At 51.0% G+C, this 19,579-nt stretch overlaps 1 protein-coding gene across 1 annotated transcript; it reads right to left on the bottom strand.

The window, feature by feature from the left end:
* Nucleotides 1-18,786: 18,786 nt before the first annotated feature.
* On the bottom strand, nucleotides 18,787-19,125 carry LOC103654034 (protein FAM32A). The gene has a single exon (XM_008680855.3). The coding sequence runs from the start codon at nucleotides 19,123-19,125 to the stop codon at nucleotides 18,787-18,789; it is 339 nt and encodes a 112-aa protein (XP_008679077.2).
* Between the last annotated feature and the right edge of the window lie 454 nt (nucleotides 19,126-19,579).

Below are 19,579 nucleotides of genomic sequence, written 5' to 3' on the forward strand. Positions count from 1 at the left end.
GATGTCGGGGCCAAACACCTGTCTCTCTCCAGGCTGGTCCCAGTGCAGCGGAGTCCTACAACTCCGTCCGTAGAGCGCCTGAAACGGTGACATCTTCAAGCTGGCCTGGTAACTATTGTTATAGGAGAATTCTGCATAAGGTAACCTTTTGTCCCATCCTGACTTGTCTTGCAACGCACAGGCTCTCAACATATCTTCTAGGATCTGGTTAGTTCTTTCAGTCTGACCGTCTGTCTGCGGGTGATAAGCTGAGCTGAAGTTCAAATGGGTGCCCAAAGCTTCTTGTAGCTGGTGCCAAAAATGAGAGGTGAACTGCGTTCCTCGATCTGACACTATCTTCTTCGGCACACCATGAAGGCAGACTATCCGTGACATGTATAACTCGGCTAACGTTGCTCCGGTGTATGTCGTCTTCACAGGTATGAAGTGGGCCACCTTTGTTAAGCGGTCCACAACCACCCAGATGGAATCGTAGCCGGCCCGGGTACGAGGTAGGCCAACTATGAAATCCATCCCGATCTCATCCCACTTCCACTGAGGAATCCGCAATGGCTGCAACAATCCGGCAGGCCTCTGGTGCTCTGCTTTGGTTCTCTGACAGCTATCACAGATGGCGACATATTCTGCGATCTCCCTTTTCATACCATACCACCAAAACCTCCTTTTTAAATCCTGGTACATCTTCTCACTCCCTGGGTGTATGGAGTAGGCTGTCTCATGAGCTTCCTTGAGGATCAGTTCCCGAATAGGTTTGAGGTTGGGAACACACAGTCGGTCCTTGAACCAGATTACCCCTTCTTCATCCTCTCGAAAGTCTTTGCCTCTTCCTTCTAGGATCAGCTGCCGGATCTTGTTGATGTTTTCATCATCCTTCTGCCCTTCTTTGATCTCCCGCTCTAGGGTGGGCTCTAATTCCACTGTCACTCCTTGCGTACTATTCAGGAAACCGAGGCTCAGTCTGTCAAACTCCTTGGCTAACTCATACGACATTGGGTGCGAGGCCAACATATTGACTTGACTTTTCCTGCTCAGAGCATCTGCAACAACATTGGCTTTGCCCGGATGGTAATGTATCTCCAACTCATAGTCTTTGATCAGTTCCAACCATCTTCGCTGCCTCATGTTTAACTCTGACTGGGTGAATATGTACTTCAGACTTTTATGATCTGTGTAGATGTCGCACTTCTGCCCATACAGGTAATGTCTCCAGGTCTTCAAAGCATGAACCACTGCTGCCAATTCCAGGTCATGTGTGGGGTAATTCTTCTCATGGATCTTCAGCTGTCGAGACGAGTACGCTACAACTCTCCCTTCTTGCATCAGCACACATCCCAATCCGGTGTACGAAGCGTCGCAATACACTGAGAATGACTTGTGAACATCAGGCAGGACTAACACAGGAGCTGTAGTCAATCTATTCTTCAGTTCTTCAAATGCTTCCTGACACTTTTGAGTCCACTTAAACTCAACTTTCTTCGCTAGCAACGCTGTCATCGATCTAGCAATCTTTGAAAAGCCTTCAATGAAACGCCTGTAATACCCAGCCATTCCAATGAAACTCTTGATCCCACGAACATCCTTCGGTGCTTTCCAGTTTAGGATATCTGCTACTTTCTTTGGATCCACTGCTAACCCATCTTGGTTTATGATGTGACCCAGAAACAAGACTTCATGAATCCAGAACTCGCATTTGCCCAACTTGGCATACAACTGATGCTCTCGAAGTCTTTGCAATACCATCTTCAAATGCTCTACATGATCTTCCTCACTTTGAGAGTATATGAGGATATCATCGATGAACACTACCACAAACTTGTCTAGATAGTCCATGAACACACTGTTCATCAGGTACATGAAGAAGGCTGGCGCATTTGTCAAACCAAAGGACATAACTGTGAACTCATATAACCCATACTTGGTGATGAATGCCGTCTTCGGTATATCCGAGGGTCGGATTCTGAGTTGATGGTAACCTGACCTCAGATCTATCTTCGAGAATACGCTGGCACCTCTGAGCTGGTCAAACAGATCTTCTATCCTTGGCAGGGGGTACTTGTTCTTGACAGTGACTTCATTCAGGGCTCTGTAGTCTATGCACATCCTTTTGGTACCATCTTTCTTCTCTACAAACAACACTGGAGCGGCCCAAGGCGAGGTGCTTGGTCTGATGTAACCCTTCTCTAACATCTCATCTATCTGCTTCTTGAGTTCCACCAATTCTGGTCCAGACACCCGATAGGCTCTTTTGGAAATGGGGGCGGTACCAGGGATAAGCTCTATGGCAAATTCAACCTTTCTTTCGGGTGGCATGCCCGTTAGCTCCTCGGGGAACACATCCGGAAAGTCCGACACAACCTTGATAGCCTCGAGCGGGTTGGGCTCCTTACTATCAACTGAAATCTGGTGACAGACTCCCTCTTCTGACTTAGGCATCCTTAGCTCGGCCACTACCTCTTCTCCTGACGGGGACTTCAATGTTATGGTCCTCTTGTCACAACTAACATTTGCTTCATACTTCATCAACCAGTTCATCCCTAGAATGACATCTATCCTAGGGGTGCCTATTACTATTAAGTCACTGGGGAATCCTATCCCCCTTATTTCCACCATTATGTTTGAACATATTTTATCTGTTTGCACCTTGCCACCAACCGAATTAATCCTCATGGGTGGCATCATTGCCTCTACTGAGATGTTATGCAATTCTACCCATGTTGCAGTGACAAAAGAATGAGTTGCACCAGTATCAAATAGCACTTTCGTGGGATGAGATTCGACTGAGAACATACCTACTGCCACATCTGGTGCATCCTGGATCGCTTCGGCCTCCAAGTGGTTCACCTTTCCACGGTTGTACGCTTGGTTACAATTGCCTGCTGCCGGCTGCAGTACACCTTGCCTTGCTGGAGCATTGGGGTTGGTCTACTGCTGAGCCGTCTTCTTTGGGCACTGCATCGCCCAGTGGCCTTGATCTCCACAGTGGAAACATCCTCTGCCTCCTCCTTGTGCTGGGGCTGCTTGATTGTTCTGATTCGCTGCTGGGGCAGGAAGGCGAGGTGCCTGGTTGTTCTGCTTCTGATACTGATTACCTCCCTGCTGGCTGTGCTGACGATACTGCTGCTGCTGCTGCGGGTACTGTCTCTGAAACTGCTGCTGATGCGGACGCTGATTCTGATTCTGATATCCCTGTGGGTGACCAGGTCTGCCTTGCTGAGATGAACTGCCTGAGAAACGTGGACGGCTGATGCCTCCGGACTGGGGTCCACTCATCTTGCGCTTCCGATCTTCCATATCCTTACGCTTCTTCTCAGTCATGACTGCCCTATCGATCAGGTGTTGGAAGGTGGGGAAGGTGTGATTCATCAACTGGTAATGCAGGGGATCCACCAAACCTCTCATGAACCTGTACTGCCTCTTGGCATCAGTGTTGACGTCTTCAGGTGCATAATGAGACAGCTGCAGAAACTTGTCTCTGTACTCACTAACAGACATGGGTCCCTGCTTCAGAGCCAGAAACTCCTCCTTCTTCACGATCATTAGTCCCTCTGGCACATGGTACCGACGGAAACTCTCGCTGAACTCTTCCCAGGTGATGGCTTCGGGGTCAGCATGGGTGGCGAGGTAGGACTCCCACCAGGACTGGGCTGCTCCCCTCAGCTGGCGGGGACCATACAGAACCTTCTCCCTGTCGTCGCATTGGGCGGTGCGCAGCTCCCTCTCCACTGCGCGCAACCAGTCTTCTGCATCCATGGGGTCAGCAGAATGGGCGAAGGTAGGAGGGTGCCCTCTCATGAACTCACCACGCTTATCTCGTGGCATCTGGGGCATCTGCACTTGCAATTGGGGTTGGGGTTGTTGTTGAGCCTGCTGCATGGCTGCTAGAGTCTGCCCGATGGCCTGCACTGCCTGGGTCTGCATCAAGAACATCTGCTCCACTGACATCGGGGGTGGTGGGGGAGGCTGCCTCTGATTTTCCTCCTGCTGGTCATGCTGCTCCTGCTGAGCACGCCTGTTGCATCGGCGCCTGTTGTCAGACATCTGTGGAAGACATTCATACATCAGCATTGATCTTACAACCCTTCAGCATAAGAAAAGAGAATACAGAATTCTTCATGACACTGAGTGAACAAAGAGCTTCACTGATCCTCATTCATGATTCAATACAGCTTCTCAGATAAGAAAGGAAAGTAAGAGTAAATGGCTTCCCAACTAAACAACTGACTTCATTAATATTACTAGCTAAGCCAAACTGCAGGGGAAACCCACATGTTGGCTACAGTCATTACAAAGATCCAAATCCAACACAGGTTCATCATAACAAGCATGCAAACAACTGATAAGCAAACTAAACTAAATGGAAGCAACTGATAAGCAAACTAAACTGACTACCTAAGACTGAGACATCTGACTTAAGAATTATTACAAACTTCGACGCTAACGACCTAAGGATCCAAATCTATCCTGGTCTTACAGACAGGGGAACCATAAGTGTGGTGACCACGTGGCGGTGAGCGGTATGGGTGCTGAGTCCCGACAGGAGCGGGGGAACCACCCTCCTGGTGATGGCGCTCTGCCAACTCAGCACGCAACTCCGCAATCTCCATTCGAGCCCTGCTTAGCTCGTCTAGAGAGTGATCCAGCTCCGTGTTAAGCACTGCGACTAGGTTGACTGTGCTGCTCAACCTAGGGTTAGCCTCACCAACAGGTGAAACAACCACACTCTCTGTGCTGCCAGTAGGGCGGCGGGGGTAGTACCGAAGGTTAAGACCGTCGGCCACGCCACCGAACAAAGAACAGTACTGGGAGAGTGCACGCCGTGCTGCATCCTGCATAGCCGCCTCTGCAGTGTCCCTCTCGGAGATGGAATAGTGCTCCAAAACGGCCTCCGCACCCCGGAGGTCATCCTCCGGACGGCGAACTAGGCAGGTAGCCTCCCAGCGGTCCGGGTACCTCCCGCGACTGTGCTGGTAGACCACACAGCGATACTCGATCGACCAGGTGTGCCGGTCGAAAGCCTGGCGCAGCAAGGTGTCGAGTGCGTCGTGGAAGTGACAACCGCGAGCGGCGTCACGGGTGATGGGTCGGGCGACCCATCCTTCCGCCTCCTGCGGCTCAGAAGACTCCGTGCTGTGGTCTGAGTCGTCGTCGTCGGGGTCTCCTCCAGTAGCTCCTCCAACAGCTCCTCCAACAGCCGGGACGTCCCGCGGTGGAACAAGGGGCGCCTCCAGCTGGGCAACAGAGGAACGGGGCCTCACGGTCTCCACCTCCTGCTGGGGTGAGGAGGAAGAGCCCTGCTGCTCTCCGTGCTGGCGCCGGCGTTCCTGCTCCTCACGCAGGCGGTGGTGCAGCCTCTCCAGGTGACTCGACTGTCCGGACACGGTGCGGTGCAGAGGACGCTCCGCAAGTCGAGACGGCAGGAAAGGAATCACCGACTTACGTGCAGTGTGTCTAAGACGAGCCATCTACAAAAGACACCGTAAGCATAAGAGTAAGAGCAGAACTAATATGACAAGTGAATAAACCAAAGACGGAATAAGATAAAAATTTTAACAAGGTATTGTATAGATAGATAGTAAAATATAGGGTTGGTCGAGGTGACCGACTTTTTGAAGTAACATCAGATGTCAAGGTGAGGGGAAGGGTCAATAGTCCTTAGTACGACCAGTGCTACTCTAGGTCAGCGGTCCTACAGTCAGCATGGGCTTTGATACCACTTATGTCACACTCGGTTTTAGAAGGCAAACCGAATGCGAACTATGTACGTGCCAGGATCAGAACTCACGTACACAGAATTACATAAATGAACATCATCACACAATGCTCGAATAATAACATAAAAGAGTACTTATTACATCATAGAGTCGTAGACATCCACATAGTCATTGTCTTAACAAGTAAATCAAAGTGCTAGACGAAACGTAGTAAAGGTAAGGCCTTCACAGGCAGCTGACTGGGGGTTGCCGCCAACCCACACCTAGAATTCATCGTAGTCTTGAAACTCCTGGAAGTCTCCTTCCACGGCTTCGCCTTCTCCTGAGCAGTGATTACAATGCGGACAACCTGGTGTTTTGTGGTAAAGCAAGGATGAGTACACATCAACGTACTCAGCAAATGTCCCGTTTGGCTGAGGTGGACTAGCTTTATGTGGGGTTAGGCTCAAGCAGTTGCTTTTAGTTGGTCAAGTATTTATCATTAGTAGAAGCCAGATTTTAGCATTAACCAATCCCGTAAACCATTTCCTCATCGAGGAACATCATCATCATAGTCGAACCAAAACCATAACATAATCCTTGTATCTCGAACCATCTGTATCTCTAATCAAAGAGGATCCCAAGGCTGCTCTTAACCGTGAGCACGGCTGATATACCAGTTTCACTACCCTCTGCAGAGGTCGCACACTTTACCCATGAGTCATGATTCCCTTTCTACCCGGGGAGAGCTAATCCCCATTGACCACTACCTAGGTGGTCCGGCAGGGTGTCACTACGTAGCCTTTACAAAGATTCCCTAGAGATCGTAGCTGCCCGTTAGGTTTCTCCAGTTTGATAAACACAGTACCCCTCCCCGCAGGAGAGTGACTAACAAAGAGCAAAATGAAAGAACCTCGGCACTCAGCCTCGGCAGAGCAAGCACTGTGCCTGGACCCCATTGACGGCACGACGGCTAAGCAACTACACCTCTAGTTCATCTAATTAATCAGCTAAGGGCATCCCATTTCACCCTCATGGTTGCACTGTTATCCCGGGTGGTCTCTCAACGAACCAGTCCTTACGGAGAGGTACTCAGGAAACAGCCTGAGCCCCCTAGAGTATCACAAGATCATCAACATCAACAGGATAACAGTATCATAAATAGTCACATCATGTTCATTGATTATGTTAAGGCAATAGCAAGATGCTAACCATAATAACCCAAAAGGTCATCAAGGATAAGATAAAGTATAAAGCTAGTCAATCCTTAGGTTTCAAGTAAGTAATGCGGGGTAGTAAGTTGTAAATGAATAGGACATAATGGGACAGAGGACACTTGCCTTCACCAAACTGCTGATCAGGGACTTCCTCTGCAACTGCCTCGGGAAACACAGACTGCTCGTTGTCTATGCAAAGCAATCATTCACACTATGCACTTGGGAAAATAACAGACAAAAACAATATACCAAACATATGCAGCAGAGAGGGGTCACAAGTTCATAACAGAAAAGGGATAGGCACTCTAAAGTTCCCTAGGTCTGGGGGTAGAAGATTACACAAAGTGATTCACTATCCACTAATCAGGTCTAAGTTGGTGGTGGGATTAAATAATTATCTGGTTTAAGTTCCTAAACTTAAGTGTTTAAGTCCACAAACTTAAGTAATCCAACTTTTATTAAAGTCTACTCATTTCCAATTATCTTAAATAAGGTTTCAATAGTCTTAATCCTATCCTAGTGATTAGCTATTAATTAATACATGGAAACAGCAGGGAAACATTGCATAAACAGATAGATAATAATATTATGAACATTTTGCAATTTGAAGCACCTAATTTGGAGTTCATATGACAAAGTTATGAATTTTACAAGTTTAGGGGTTAAGATTATACCCTAAGGACTTATTTTTAATTAAATAAAAGGGCCAGGGACTTAACTGCGAGAAACCAGGGACGGCGGCGCAATTTCCAGAAAACAGGGGGGCTCTTTAAGAAAACGCGCGGGCGAAGGGGTATCGGGCTACTACGGCCGTCAGATCTAAAGCGAACGGCCAGGATTAGATCCTGCGGGCGGGCGCGCGAGCGCGCGGCGGCCTGGGCGACTGACAGGCGGGACCAGGCGGGCAGCGCGGGGCGCGGGCAGGCTGACAAGCGGGGCCGGCGGGCAGAGCGCGCGCGGGCAGGCTGACAGGCGGGGCCGGCGGGCAGCGCGGGCGCGGGGTGTGAGGGAAGCGGCCCTGGGCCGTTGGATCTCTGGTAGGCGGCCAGGATTAGGTTTGGCCTGATTAAAACGGGGCCGCCCGATCTGGGACGGACGGTGGGGATCGGGTGGCCGGCCTGGGCTTCTCCTACGGCTAGCTGGGGCGGCGGCGCTCGTCCCCGCGGCGGAGGGCTCGCCGGAGACGAGGGGCACGGGCGACTGGCAGGGCTCTGGGGCAATCCGAGTGGTCGGGGAGGTCGGGGAGGGCACGGGGACTCCATTGGTGGGGTCTGGGTCGGGGCAGAGGCGCCGGAGGGGGGCGGTTCACGGCGGGGCGGCTCGGCGGCGGGGTTACTCTACTCCGGCGAGCAATCAAACGCAACAGAGAGCAAAACAAAGGGCGATAGGGGCTGGAGAGGTCCGTTACCTCAAGGCGGGCTCCGGGGACTCCTCGGCGGCGACGGGGACGCGACGGGAACCCGGGTCGACGGTGGCGGCTGCACGGCGGACGACGGGTGAGTGCGGGCAGAGAGAAATAGGGAGGGGGAGAGGGAATTGGGGCGCGTTCCGGGTTGCGGACGTCGGGGCGGAGCTCACCGGGGCTAAGGGCGCGGCGGAGCTCCAACGGCGACGAGGAACCGAGCTCGGGACGGCGGGGTTATGGCGGCGGCGCTCTGCGTGCGCGCAGCGAGGGGGAGAGAGGGTCTACTGGGGCGCAAATGGGGGAGGGGGTGAGGGCGAGTGGGGTTCGGGGCTCAAGTGGCCAGGGGCGAGGTGGGGCGAGTTCCACGCGCGACGTGGGCGCGGGGAAGGCGGGCGCGAGCAGCTCGGGCGGCGGTTACGCGAGGAAGACGGGGCTGACAGCCCGGGCCCGCGAGCAGAGAGAGAGAGCGAGGGAGCGAGCGCGCGCGGGGAAAGCGGCAGCGCCGACAGGTGGGGCCGGGCGAGCAGTGAGAGAGGGAGGCGGGTGCGCGGAAGGCGACCGCGCCGACAGGCCGGGCCCGCTGCGCAGAGAGAGGAGGGGAGAGAGGCGCGCGCGCGGGAATGGGCCGGCTGGGCCGAAAGGCCGAGGGGGCGGCTGGGTTGGGCCTCTTTGCCTTTTTTCTTTTATTCTGAATTGTTTTTCCCTTTTCTTTTTACCTATTCTATTTGATTCAAATTCAAATGAGCCCCAAATTCAAATTAGACCTTTTGAGAATTATGCACCAAACAAAAGTGAAATCTAGGGTTCAGCATGATGCAACAATTCATACTCCCTTAGGGTTTAACATAATAGACTATAATTACAAGTAAAATAAGCACTTAGCTCCTATAGAAATGAGAGAGAAAAGAATTAGGAAGGATGAGAAAAGGAAGTAACACCTGAATTTGTGAATATGAGCAAAGAAATTTTATACCCCCAAATTCAGGGTGTTACACCTTCGGTGCACCCCATGGATCATCATTCCAAGACAAGATAGTGCCGACTTCTAAGGCATGGGGAAGGATTAAAGACAAGGCCGGCCCTCAACCAAAACGCAGGAGTAAAAATGGAAATAATTTCTGGTGAAGACCTTCGAGTAGATTATTTTCTGAAAATCTACTCGAAGCTCGGGGGCTACACCCATTGGGTGCACCTCCGGTGCACCCAATGAAGTTCAGGTTCCTACAAAAATGAAATGCCGACCTCTAAGGCACAAACACAAAACAAAGCTTCGGTTTACGAGTGATCAAAGCAGGAGGAGACAGTAAGAAGTCGTTTTCTTCAAATCGCCTGCAAGCTGGACCTGGGATCTTTGGGCTGATTACCTCTAAATTAACCCAAAGATCAGGGGCTTGTGGGGGATAGATATCCCCCGGGTCCACTAAAAGTGTAAAAGACCTCACGAAAGGCCCAAGGGCCCAATAAATCGTAAGGTCATTCTTTCGTGGGCCTGGGGAGGGACAACCAGCAAAGCAGATCGACATGGGGCCGGATTGGTGCAAACCCGGACGGCCCACAACGTCGAGCGAGCGACCACAACAGAGATCCGACTTTCCCGCGCTGGAGCCCCCATGCAACAGAGCCATGCGAGGATAAGTCGGCAGAACCACAAGGAGATAAACTCGAACAGTTCACTATCTTTTAGCTACACATTGTTATCATATCCACGTGTATTGCCCCACGGTCGAGTATATAAGGCCTAGGGGGCACCCCTTCAGAACGATCGACCCTACTACTTAGCCACCCACTCCAACTCTCTGCATTCTCAATTCAGAGAGCTCTCTTGTAACCTCATTCACCAAGCATACTCACCAGGACGTAGGGTGTTACGCGTCTCTAAGCGGCCCGAACCTGTAAACCTTGTCCACTATCCCTCGTGCGACTGGCACGAACCATTTTGCTACAGTCGTCGACACCGTCCTACTCCTAAAAACACCTTGAGGGGGAACCCTGGGTGTGCGGTCGGTCCCAAAACACCGACAGAGGCTGACCCACGAACCCACGCGGGAGGTAGAGCTCCAACTCAGCCCGGTCTCCACCCCAGCGAGGATGATGAACATCCTTGAAGCTGAGGGTGGGACCAAGATCGCAGCCCGGCTCGCTCCTCCCCACCCAGGGGCTGGTGGTCACTGTCTCGGGTTACCGCCGGCGGAGCGGTGCAGCCGGGCTGACTGATGAAAATCCTTGAAGCCGAACGATGGCTGAAAGGTACCAACTCCCACGGAGTTGCGTTCCTCCAACGACAAGGCGGAAGGACTGCGGGCATCCCCCATCCGGGGGCTTGGAAGGTGGAAAGACACGATGCATGAGGGAGCGCGAAGACATGGTCGCCTTTCAAGGGGGTCACCCTCCTTTTAAAGGCGACTCTCCCTACTTGCGTCCCCAGCCGTCACGGGCTGAGTCTTCTCTAGCACGCTCCAAGGTCCTCCCCCTACGGCACGGGGGCTGGGCCCCACGCGTCATGCAAGCCGGCCCAGGGCGGAAGAAGCCAAACCGCCGCGCGCGGTGCATGCAACCGTCCAGCGGTTGCAAATGTCCCTCCACTTTCGCCCAGACCAGCGGGTGAAAGGGCGGGCAGCCATGCAGGCGGCATGCAACCGCGCCAAGTGGGCGCACCTCTCCGACTTCCAGCGCGCCCAGCATGGAAGCCCAGGCCCAAGCGTCATGCAACCGGTGCACCGGATGCTACGTGCGAGCAACTGCACCGCCACTCGTGCCACTGCCACGCCTCCTCGACTGCGGAACCAGTACCGCGACTCGAGGCAACCCTACGCACGACCCAGCAGCGCCAACCTGGCGCGATGGTCAATACGGCCAAAAATGGGCCGGCAGTAATGGCGGTGGTAGGCGGGCAGGAGAAGCGGTCACGTCGTCAGCCAAGCTTACGTCCCATCCGGGGGCAGCAAGAGAACCCTCCCTCACGGCGTGAAGACAACGCGCCCGTGTTCCGTTCCTCGCACGGCTCGCGCACGCGCAACGGCCGCCCCGCGAACCGCTCGCCTCGTCGCATTAACTCCGCGGCGGGACAGGCGGCGCCTCTGGCAGGAGAAGCAAGCGACGCTTCACCTTCACCATAATGACCGCGTCAAAAGAGGTACGCCACGTCATTCGATTTCGTATCCTTTTCCTTTTTCCTCTTTCTCTCTCTTGCAACAGGGATCGGGAAAGGGGATACCCCAAAAAGGATCCTTCTTTGTGAAGGAACCAGGCTCCGAGCCTCCCTACTGATCAGAGGTTCGAAGGCTGGCCCCTCGAAGGGTTCGACAACCGCCTCAGAGCGCGTGGGCTCCACACCCACTACTGGTCAGAGGTTCGAAGGCCGGCCCCTCGGAAGGGTTCAACGACCGCCTCAGGCTACTCGGGCTCCGCGCCCACTACTGATCAGGGGTTCGAAGGCTGGCCCTCGAAGGGTTCACAACCGCCTCAGACACAGAGCGAGGGATGACCATGGGTACGTTCGATACATAACCAAGGCTCGTGCTGCGCTCCCGAGGTACCCTAGGACATTTTCGAGACCAGCGGGAACGATCTTGTAACGGAATCCCATCAGAGGGAGGCATCGAGCCCTCGGACCCCGTCGACAGGGGACCGGGTCCGGCAGATCACCCGCAGGTACTTTTGGGCGCGCCTCTGGGCCTCTAGCCGACCCCTAGCGAATGGGGCACGGACGTCCACTCAGATTACCCGCCAGCAGCTCACCGAAAACACCATGTTCGGCGCCCTCCGAGGGCAACATGGCGCTTCCCCCCCTCCTCCTTGCGAAAAGGCGACGCAGGGGCGTATGTAAAAAAGTCGAGTCTATCCCTGACCGTCCTCTCGCCCTGGGCAGAGGCTCGGGGGCTGCTCTCGCAAACCCGGCTCCGGCCAAACCGTTGACAGCGTCAACATACCAGCCCGAGAACTTGGGACCCGACCGTGCACCCGGGCTACAGCCAGCTCGCATGAGGGAACGACCAGACCAGCCAAAGCATTGCGCGAGGCATTAAGACCTCGGAGGAGTCAAACCACTCCTCCGAGGCCTCGGGGGTTACACCCGGCGGGTGCGCTCGCGCGCACCCACCGGAACAAAACGCAACCGAGAAAGGCTGGTCCCCTTGCAAAAAAGTGCGACAAAGCCTCCAAGCGAGTGTTAACACTCCCTTCGAGGCTCGGGGGCTACTGTCGGGGACCATAATTAGGGGTACCCTCAAGACTCCTAATTCTCAGCTGGTAACCCCCATCAGCACAAAGCTACAAAGGCCTGATGGGTGCGATTAAGTCAGGGATCGGTCCATTCGAGGGACTCGATCACGCCTCGCCCGAGCCTAGCCTCGGGCAAGGGCAGCCGACCCCGGAGGATCTCCGCCTCGCCCGAGGTCCCCCTCCAGCGACGAACATACTTCCGGCTCGCCCGAGGCCCTGTCTTCGCCAAGAAGCAACCCTGACCAAATCGCCGCGCCAACGACCAAATCGCAGGAGCATTTAATGCAAAGGTGGCCTGACACCTTTATCCTGACGCGCGCCCTTCAGTCGACAGAGCCGAAGTGACCGCAGTCACTTCGCCGCTCCACTGACCAGCCTGACACAAGGACAGCGCCGCCTGCGCCGTACCGACTGCAGTGCCACTTGACAGAGTGAGGCTGACAGGCAGTCAGGCCCGGCCTCAGGCACCATAGGAAGCTCCGCTTCGCCTGACCCAGGGCTCGGACTCGGGCTAAGCCCCGGAAGACGGCGAACTCCGCTCCGCCCGACCTAGGGCTCAGACTCGGGCTAAGCCCCGGAAGACGGCGAACTCCGCTCCGCCCGACCCAGGGCTCGGACTCGGGCTAAGCCCCGGAAGACGGTGAACTCTGCTCCGCCCGACCCAGGGCTCGGACTCGGGTTGAGCCCCAGAAGACGGCGAACTCCGCTCCGCCCGACCCAGGGCTCGGACTCGGGCTAAGCCCCGGAAGACGGCGAACTCCGCTCCACCCGACCCAGGGCTCGGACTCGGGCTAAGCCCCGGAAGACGGCGAACTCCGCTCCGCCCGACCCAGGGCTCGGACTCGGGCTAAGCCCCGGAAGACGGTGAACACCGCTCCGCCCGACCCCAGGGCTCGGACTCAGCCCTGGCCTCAGCTGACGATCTCCGCCTCGCCCGACCCAGGGGCTCGGACTCGACCTCGGCCACAGAAGACAGACTCGACCTCAACCTCGGAGGAACCTCCACATCGCCCAACCTAGGGCGCAGACCAGCCACGTCAACAGGAGGCGCCATTATCACCCTACCCCAAGCTGACTCAGGCCACAGGGAACAAGACCGGCGTCCCATCTGGCTCGCTCCACCAGATAGGCAATGATGGCGCCCCGCACACTTTGTGACGACGGCGGCTCTCAGCCCCCTTACGGAAGCAAGAGGACGTCAGCAAGGACTTGACAGCTCCGACAGCTGTCCTTCCTCCAGGCTCCGGCGCTCCTCCGACGACCACGACGCCACACGAACCGGGTGCCAAAACCTCTCCGGCCGCCACGATGGCGTGTACTTAGGGCGCTAGCTCTCCTCCGCTAGACACGTAGCACTCTGCTACACCCCCCATTGTACACCTGGATCCTCTCCTTACGCCTATAAAAGGAAGGACCAGGGCCCTCTTACAGAGGGTTGGCCGCGCGGGGACGAGGACGAGACAGACGCTCGTGTGAGGCCGCTCGCTCCCTCACCCGCATGGACGCTTGTAACCCCCTACTGCAAGCGCACCCGACCTGGGCGCGGGACGAACACAAAGCTGCGGGATTTCCACCTCTCTCACGCCCGTCTCCGGCCACCTTTCTCCCCCCTTCGCGCTCGGCCTCGCGCCGACCCATCTGGGCTGAGGCACGCAACAACATTTCACTCGTCGGCCCAGGGACCCCCCGGTCTCGAAACGCCGACAAATGTTAAAGTAGCATATTTATTGATTTCTCCTATTTATGAGCTTGTTTGAAAATCTAATGCCTATGTTGTTCTTTTGATCGCATCTGTTGTTTGATCATTGAATAACTTCAATTATCACTTATGCTTCTTAGTGCCTCATGTAATTTAAATTGGTAATTTCAATCGACATCTATCTTGATATGCACTAAGTTAAAAGGAGAATTCATGATATATTTATGCAATTTGTGATCTACTTGATATCTAAAAACAATGACTTAGAAAAGGACCACTGGTTGTAGAACTCTCTCTTGTGCAAAATATTTCCATACATTGTCTTGAGTACATGTCTTAGGTAAATTCAATAAGACTAAGGACAAAGCACAATGAAAAGAGCATCACTATGTAAAGGTACAAAAGGGTAAAACTCCTCAATCTCATTCATACATGTACCTAAATCTTCCTACATTCCTTGCATATCTTGTATAAAAGGAAGAGAAAGCATGTTCATACATTAACCCTGCTTCATACCTAGTTTAACTTCTCAAACATTAATTCTTACATTTTTGTTTAAACTGGGTGAAGTAATTTTATTGTCAAAGAGCTTAAAGCTTAACCTTGTAACGAGGATAAGCTGCCTTTGTTCCAAAGGTGGATGGTCCTTAAGTCTCTTTGAAATCCTTAAGGGTAAATGCTTGAGATATTTATAACATGCTTTCATAAGTGCTTAAACTGTCATGAGCATCACACTTATACTATGACACAATGCACTTCACATTCTCTATGATATAGACGTAATCCCATTAACCTAATTATGTGCACTTGGCATTTAAGACCAAAAAATTTGTATTCCTCTCAAAGCACAAATTTAGGGGGAGCAATCTATATTATATAGAATTGTTTAAGCTTAATTGACATACCCTTTTAATCATGTCTCTTTCCCTTGGTACATTTGCATATTTCTTCTCTCTATTTATGCCAAGGCTAAGACTAATATGTTTTCATGAGCATCTCATGTATTAAGTCTTAGATTGAAAGGGAAATGGAATATTCGGCAAAGACATCGCTTCCACTCAACTCCATTGGTATTATCCACTCTTTACCGGTATTCCGCCGTCTCTCCAAATTTGGTACAATCTTCACTCATATATTATTTGCCAAAGGGGAGAGAAAGTAAAAGGGCTTATATTTCACTCAAGTATCCGTTTTTGGCGATTCATGCCAAAGGGGGAGAAAGTATTAGCCCAAAGCAAAGGACCGCACCACCACCTTGCACCTTGTTTTAAAAAGAGTTTTTCAAGTTGATATCTTATTATGTTTAAAAAGGGGGAGAAAATAGCACCTTCAAAAATTGGTATCCTAAAAACCTCTTGAATACTAAGAGGAGAAATTTATTGAGGGGGAGTTTTGTTTAGTCAAAGGAAAAGCATTTGAAATAGGGGGAGAAAATTTCAAATCTTGAAAATGCTTCTCAAAATCTTATTTATTTATCCTTTGACTATTTTGCAAAACCCTTTGAAAAGAATTTCCAAAAGAGTTTGCAAAAACAAAACAATTGGTGCAAGCATGGTCTAAAACATTAAATATAAAGAAAGCATCCATGCATATCTTATGAAATATAGATTGGTTTAATCCCAAGCAACCTTTGCACATATATTATGCAAACTAGTTCAATTATGCACTTATATATTTGCTTTGGTTTGTGTTGGCATCAATCACCAAAAAGGGGAAGATTGAAAGGGAAATAGGGTCAAACTTTTTCCTAATTGATTTTGGTGGTTGAATTGCCCAACACAAATAATTGGACTAACTAGTTTGTTCAAGATTATATATTTTACAGGTGCCAAAGGTTCAACGCAAACCAATCAAAAGAACAAGTTAGGTCTCAAAAGAAAGGAGCAAAAAGGGAACCAAAGGCTGCCCTGGTCTGGCGCACCGGACAGTCCGGTGTGCCACCGGACAGTGTCCGGTGCACCAGGGTGCTTCAGCTCGAACTCTTCACCTTCGGGTTTCCCAGGCGCAGCTCCGCTATAATTCACCGGACAGTGTCCGGTGCACCAGCAGAGCAACGGCTATCTGCGCGCAACGGTCGACTCTGCAAAGTGAACAGTGGAATTCAGATGTCAGAGCAGCGAGTCAGAGCAGCGAGTCAGAGGGGCACCGGACTGTCCGGTGTGCCACCGGACTGTTCGGTGCCACAAGAGGACAAAGCCTCCAACGGTCGACCAGCTCCAAGCCCTAACGGCAGGATGACGTGGCGGCGCACCGGACTGTCCGGTGCGCCCTTCGCCAGCACACTTCACCAACGGCTAGATTTTGGTTGGTGGATATAAATACCACCCCAACCGGCCACTTCAAGGTGTGGGAGCCCAAGCAACATTCCAAGTCATCTAGTTGACATACACAAGCCCTCCCAACCACATATATTCATTGATCCATCCTATACACAAGATTTAGACCACTACAACCAACACAAGTGCCACAAAAGAGAGAGCAAGCAAAAGAGAGCTACTCATTTGAGTTTAGTACTAGTGCCTTGTGAGATTCATTGAGAGATAGTGTGTGCTACATCTTTGTGTTCATTTGTGCGTGGAGTATTGACTCCCATTGAACTTCCTCCAAAGTTTTGGAGGCCTTGTAAAAGCTAGCAAGAGACACCAAAGAGTGTGGTGGTCCTTGCGGGGTCTTAAGTGATCCTTGAGAAGAAGAAGAGCTTGTCGATCTTGAGTGATCGGTGGAGAGAGGGAAAGGGTTGAAAAAGACCCGTCCTTTGTGGACTCCTCAACGGGGACTAGGCCTTCGAGGGCCGAACCTCGGTAAAACAAATCACCCGTGTCTCGTGTGCTTATTGCTTGTGATTTGTTTGTCCTTTCCCTTTCTAAGTTTATCTTGCACTACTCTTTGCTAATTCTATTTGGTGTTGCTTTAAGTTAAACTCTCATTTAGTGAAGCAACACATTGCAAGAGAGAACGTGTGTTATTGCTCTTCTTGACTAAGCCCTCTTGCTTTATTCTCATAGACTTATTAGTAATATTGATTTGTCAATTCCGCATTATTTGAAAGCAATACTCTTTACAAAGCAAGGACTTGGTTTTTATACTCCGATAATTATATATCTTGTTCTAACCACTAATCAAGGGATCTAGTTAAAGTTTTAATTTTCAGGTTTCGCCTATCCACCCCCCCTCTAGGCGACTTTCACTTTATTATTCCACTTTTACCTGCTCACCACTTTTCAACTATGATCAACCCAACTCCTTATGATTTGATCAGGAAGAAGAGCCCCTTGCTAGTTTGGTAAAGGAGATCATGGGAGGTAGGAGGATTTTTTTATCACGAATATGTATCTAGAGGAAGAAGCTCCAATAGAGAACACCGACATCACTGTTTTTGAAATAGACATTTCTTTTAGAATACCTCTTTGAATAGATATCTTTTAAGGAGTGATCTCATCAAGATTAGAGTAGGAATTAGTAACTATCATACATGACCACGAACTGGGCATACACTTTGGCATAAAGAGTGTGAATGGTTGTCATGACAAGGCATCATTTTACTACATCGTTTTACCTTGTGTATGTGTTACGTCTCTAGATTAATAAAAAAACACTAGTTCTTTTCTAATATTCTATTTATATTTCATGCTTTAACATGTTATTAGTATTGTGTTTCTCTATGCACTTGCTCGAAAGAGAGGCACGGGCCATTCCATAGGAGATAATGCCAGGCGACGAAAGGATTTTGTGTCGATTTGTTGCTTGTTCTGCATGAGGACATCAGCACTGACATCGCCAAATTATGATGTATTGCTGCTTATCACGCCCAATTAGCGAAGTCGGCTCGACAGTTTAGCCAAGTTAGGCTAGGTGGGCAAGGATTTCCAACTGGTTCTCAAGTCCATGAGCGCTTGTTCCGATTCAGAGAAAATGGAAATAATATATACAAACTCAATAATAGTTCTTTGCATCAAACATCAATCAATTCGATTTGGTTCTGAAAGCTTCAGGTGGGCCTCGATTCAGCCAACTTCTTGTTGCATCATAAGTTGTACTTTCTACTTTTTAAGTACTCTAGCCTAGTGGATAATTTGTATGTGAACGTTTGGATGGGGATTGGATAGAGAAATAAAAATGGGTTGAGACAAAAGGAGGGGGCATGAGATGGGTGTAGTCTTTATTTATCTATCCCTATCTTCAATTCAATTATCGAAACATGGAATCAAATGATCCCACCCTTATTTCCCACTTCCTAAATTGAAGGCCATGTTGACTTGGAAAAATTTGGGCATAATCTGTTGTTAAGCTCTGCCACTGTATTGAAAGAAAATAAGTTCCCTAGAAATATCAAAAGCTGATCACATTTTGAATAAAATGAATGCAACTAAATGGGGCAACAAAAAAAGGCTTAAACACGTGATCAGAATACATGGAACAAGCTTTTGATAATAAATATTATCTACTGGTAGCAACAAGTCGTTTTACAATATATGTAAAACGATACATAATATGCTAACAGAAAAGTAGATAGACCCACACAGCATACAATTGTTTGTGCGTAACACAGCCAGGTTAGCCAGGACCAACTTTGGGGATATCATAGTGCTCGCTGAGGTTAGCCAGGTATTGGTTGAAGTCCTGCATGCGGTCCTTGTACGACTTGTTTGCGACTTTGGCCATCTTCTTCATGTCGATCTTCTGCTTCTGTTCCATGTAGCGGCGCTCTGATCGTGTGAGATGATCATAGTCAGAATGTGGGTTCTTTTGGTCTCCATTCTTATCAGATTCAGTCTGAGACGACTCCTCACGCTGGTACTTCTTCTTCTTTTTCTTTACTCCACCATCCTTCACGTCCAGCGCTTTACCCTTCAGCTGCAGCCGTCCTCCAACGACGTTTTGGTATTCCAACATCTTGATGTAACAAAGAAATCTAATAAAATTGTAAAGAGACTGCTAAAGACTGCTGTTGAGCACGAGAGATGGAACCGCGAAATTTATAAAGAGACTGCCGAACCGAACAGGATTGCAGGAGAAATATATATTACCAAGGAAAACGGGATTACATCGTTCAGAGTGTCCGTGTCCGAGTTCGAGCTCCTGTTCCACGCGGTGTCCGTGTTCGTGTCCGAGTCCGAGCTCCTGTTCCAAGCGGTTTTTGGCCGTTGAGCAGAGCACTCGCCGTTGAGCCGTCGCATCTGTCATGCTGCGGCGGTCGCCAAACTCGTCGTGCCTGCAGTCGGATTTGGCTCCACGGGTACAACTACGTCTCGCCCCTCACCCATCTGCTCCCTCCGCCTCCGGCCATGTGGAATCCCCTCCTCTTCCCTCTGCGACCGGTCTTCTCACCGTTGAGCACTCGCACAGC

Source organism: Zea mays, chromosome 4 (assembly GCF_902167145.1).
Source record: "Zea mays cultivar B73 chromosome 4, Zm-B73-REFERENCE-NAM-5.0, whole genome shotgun sequence".
NCBI classification, from domain to species: Eukaryota; Viridiplantae; Streptophyta; class Magnoliopsida; order Poales; family Poaceae; genus Zea; species Zea mays.

Excerpts from the sequence above, each read along its gene's own strand:
- LOC103654034 (XM_008680855.3), bottom strand. The coding sequence starts at position 19,125 with ATGTTGGAATACCAAAACGTCGTTGGAGGACGGCTGCAGCTGAAGGGT.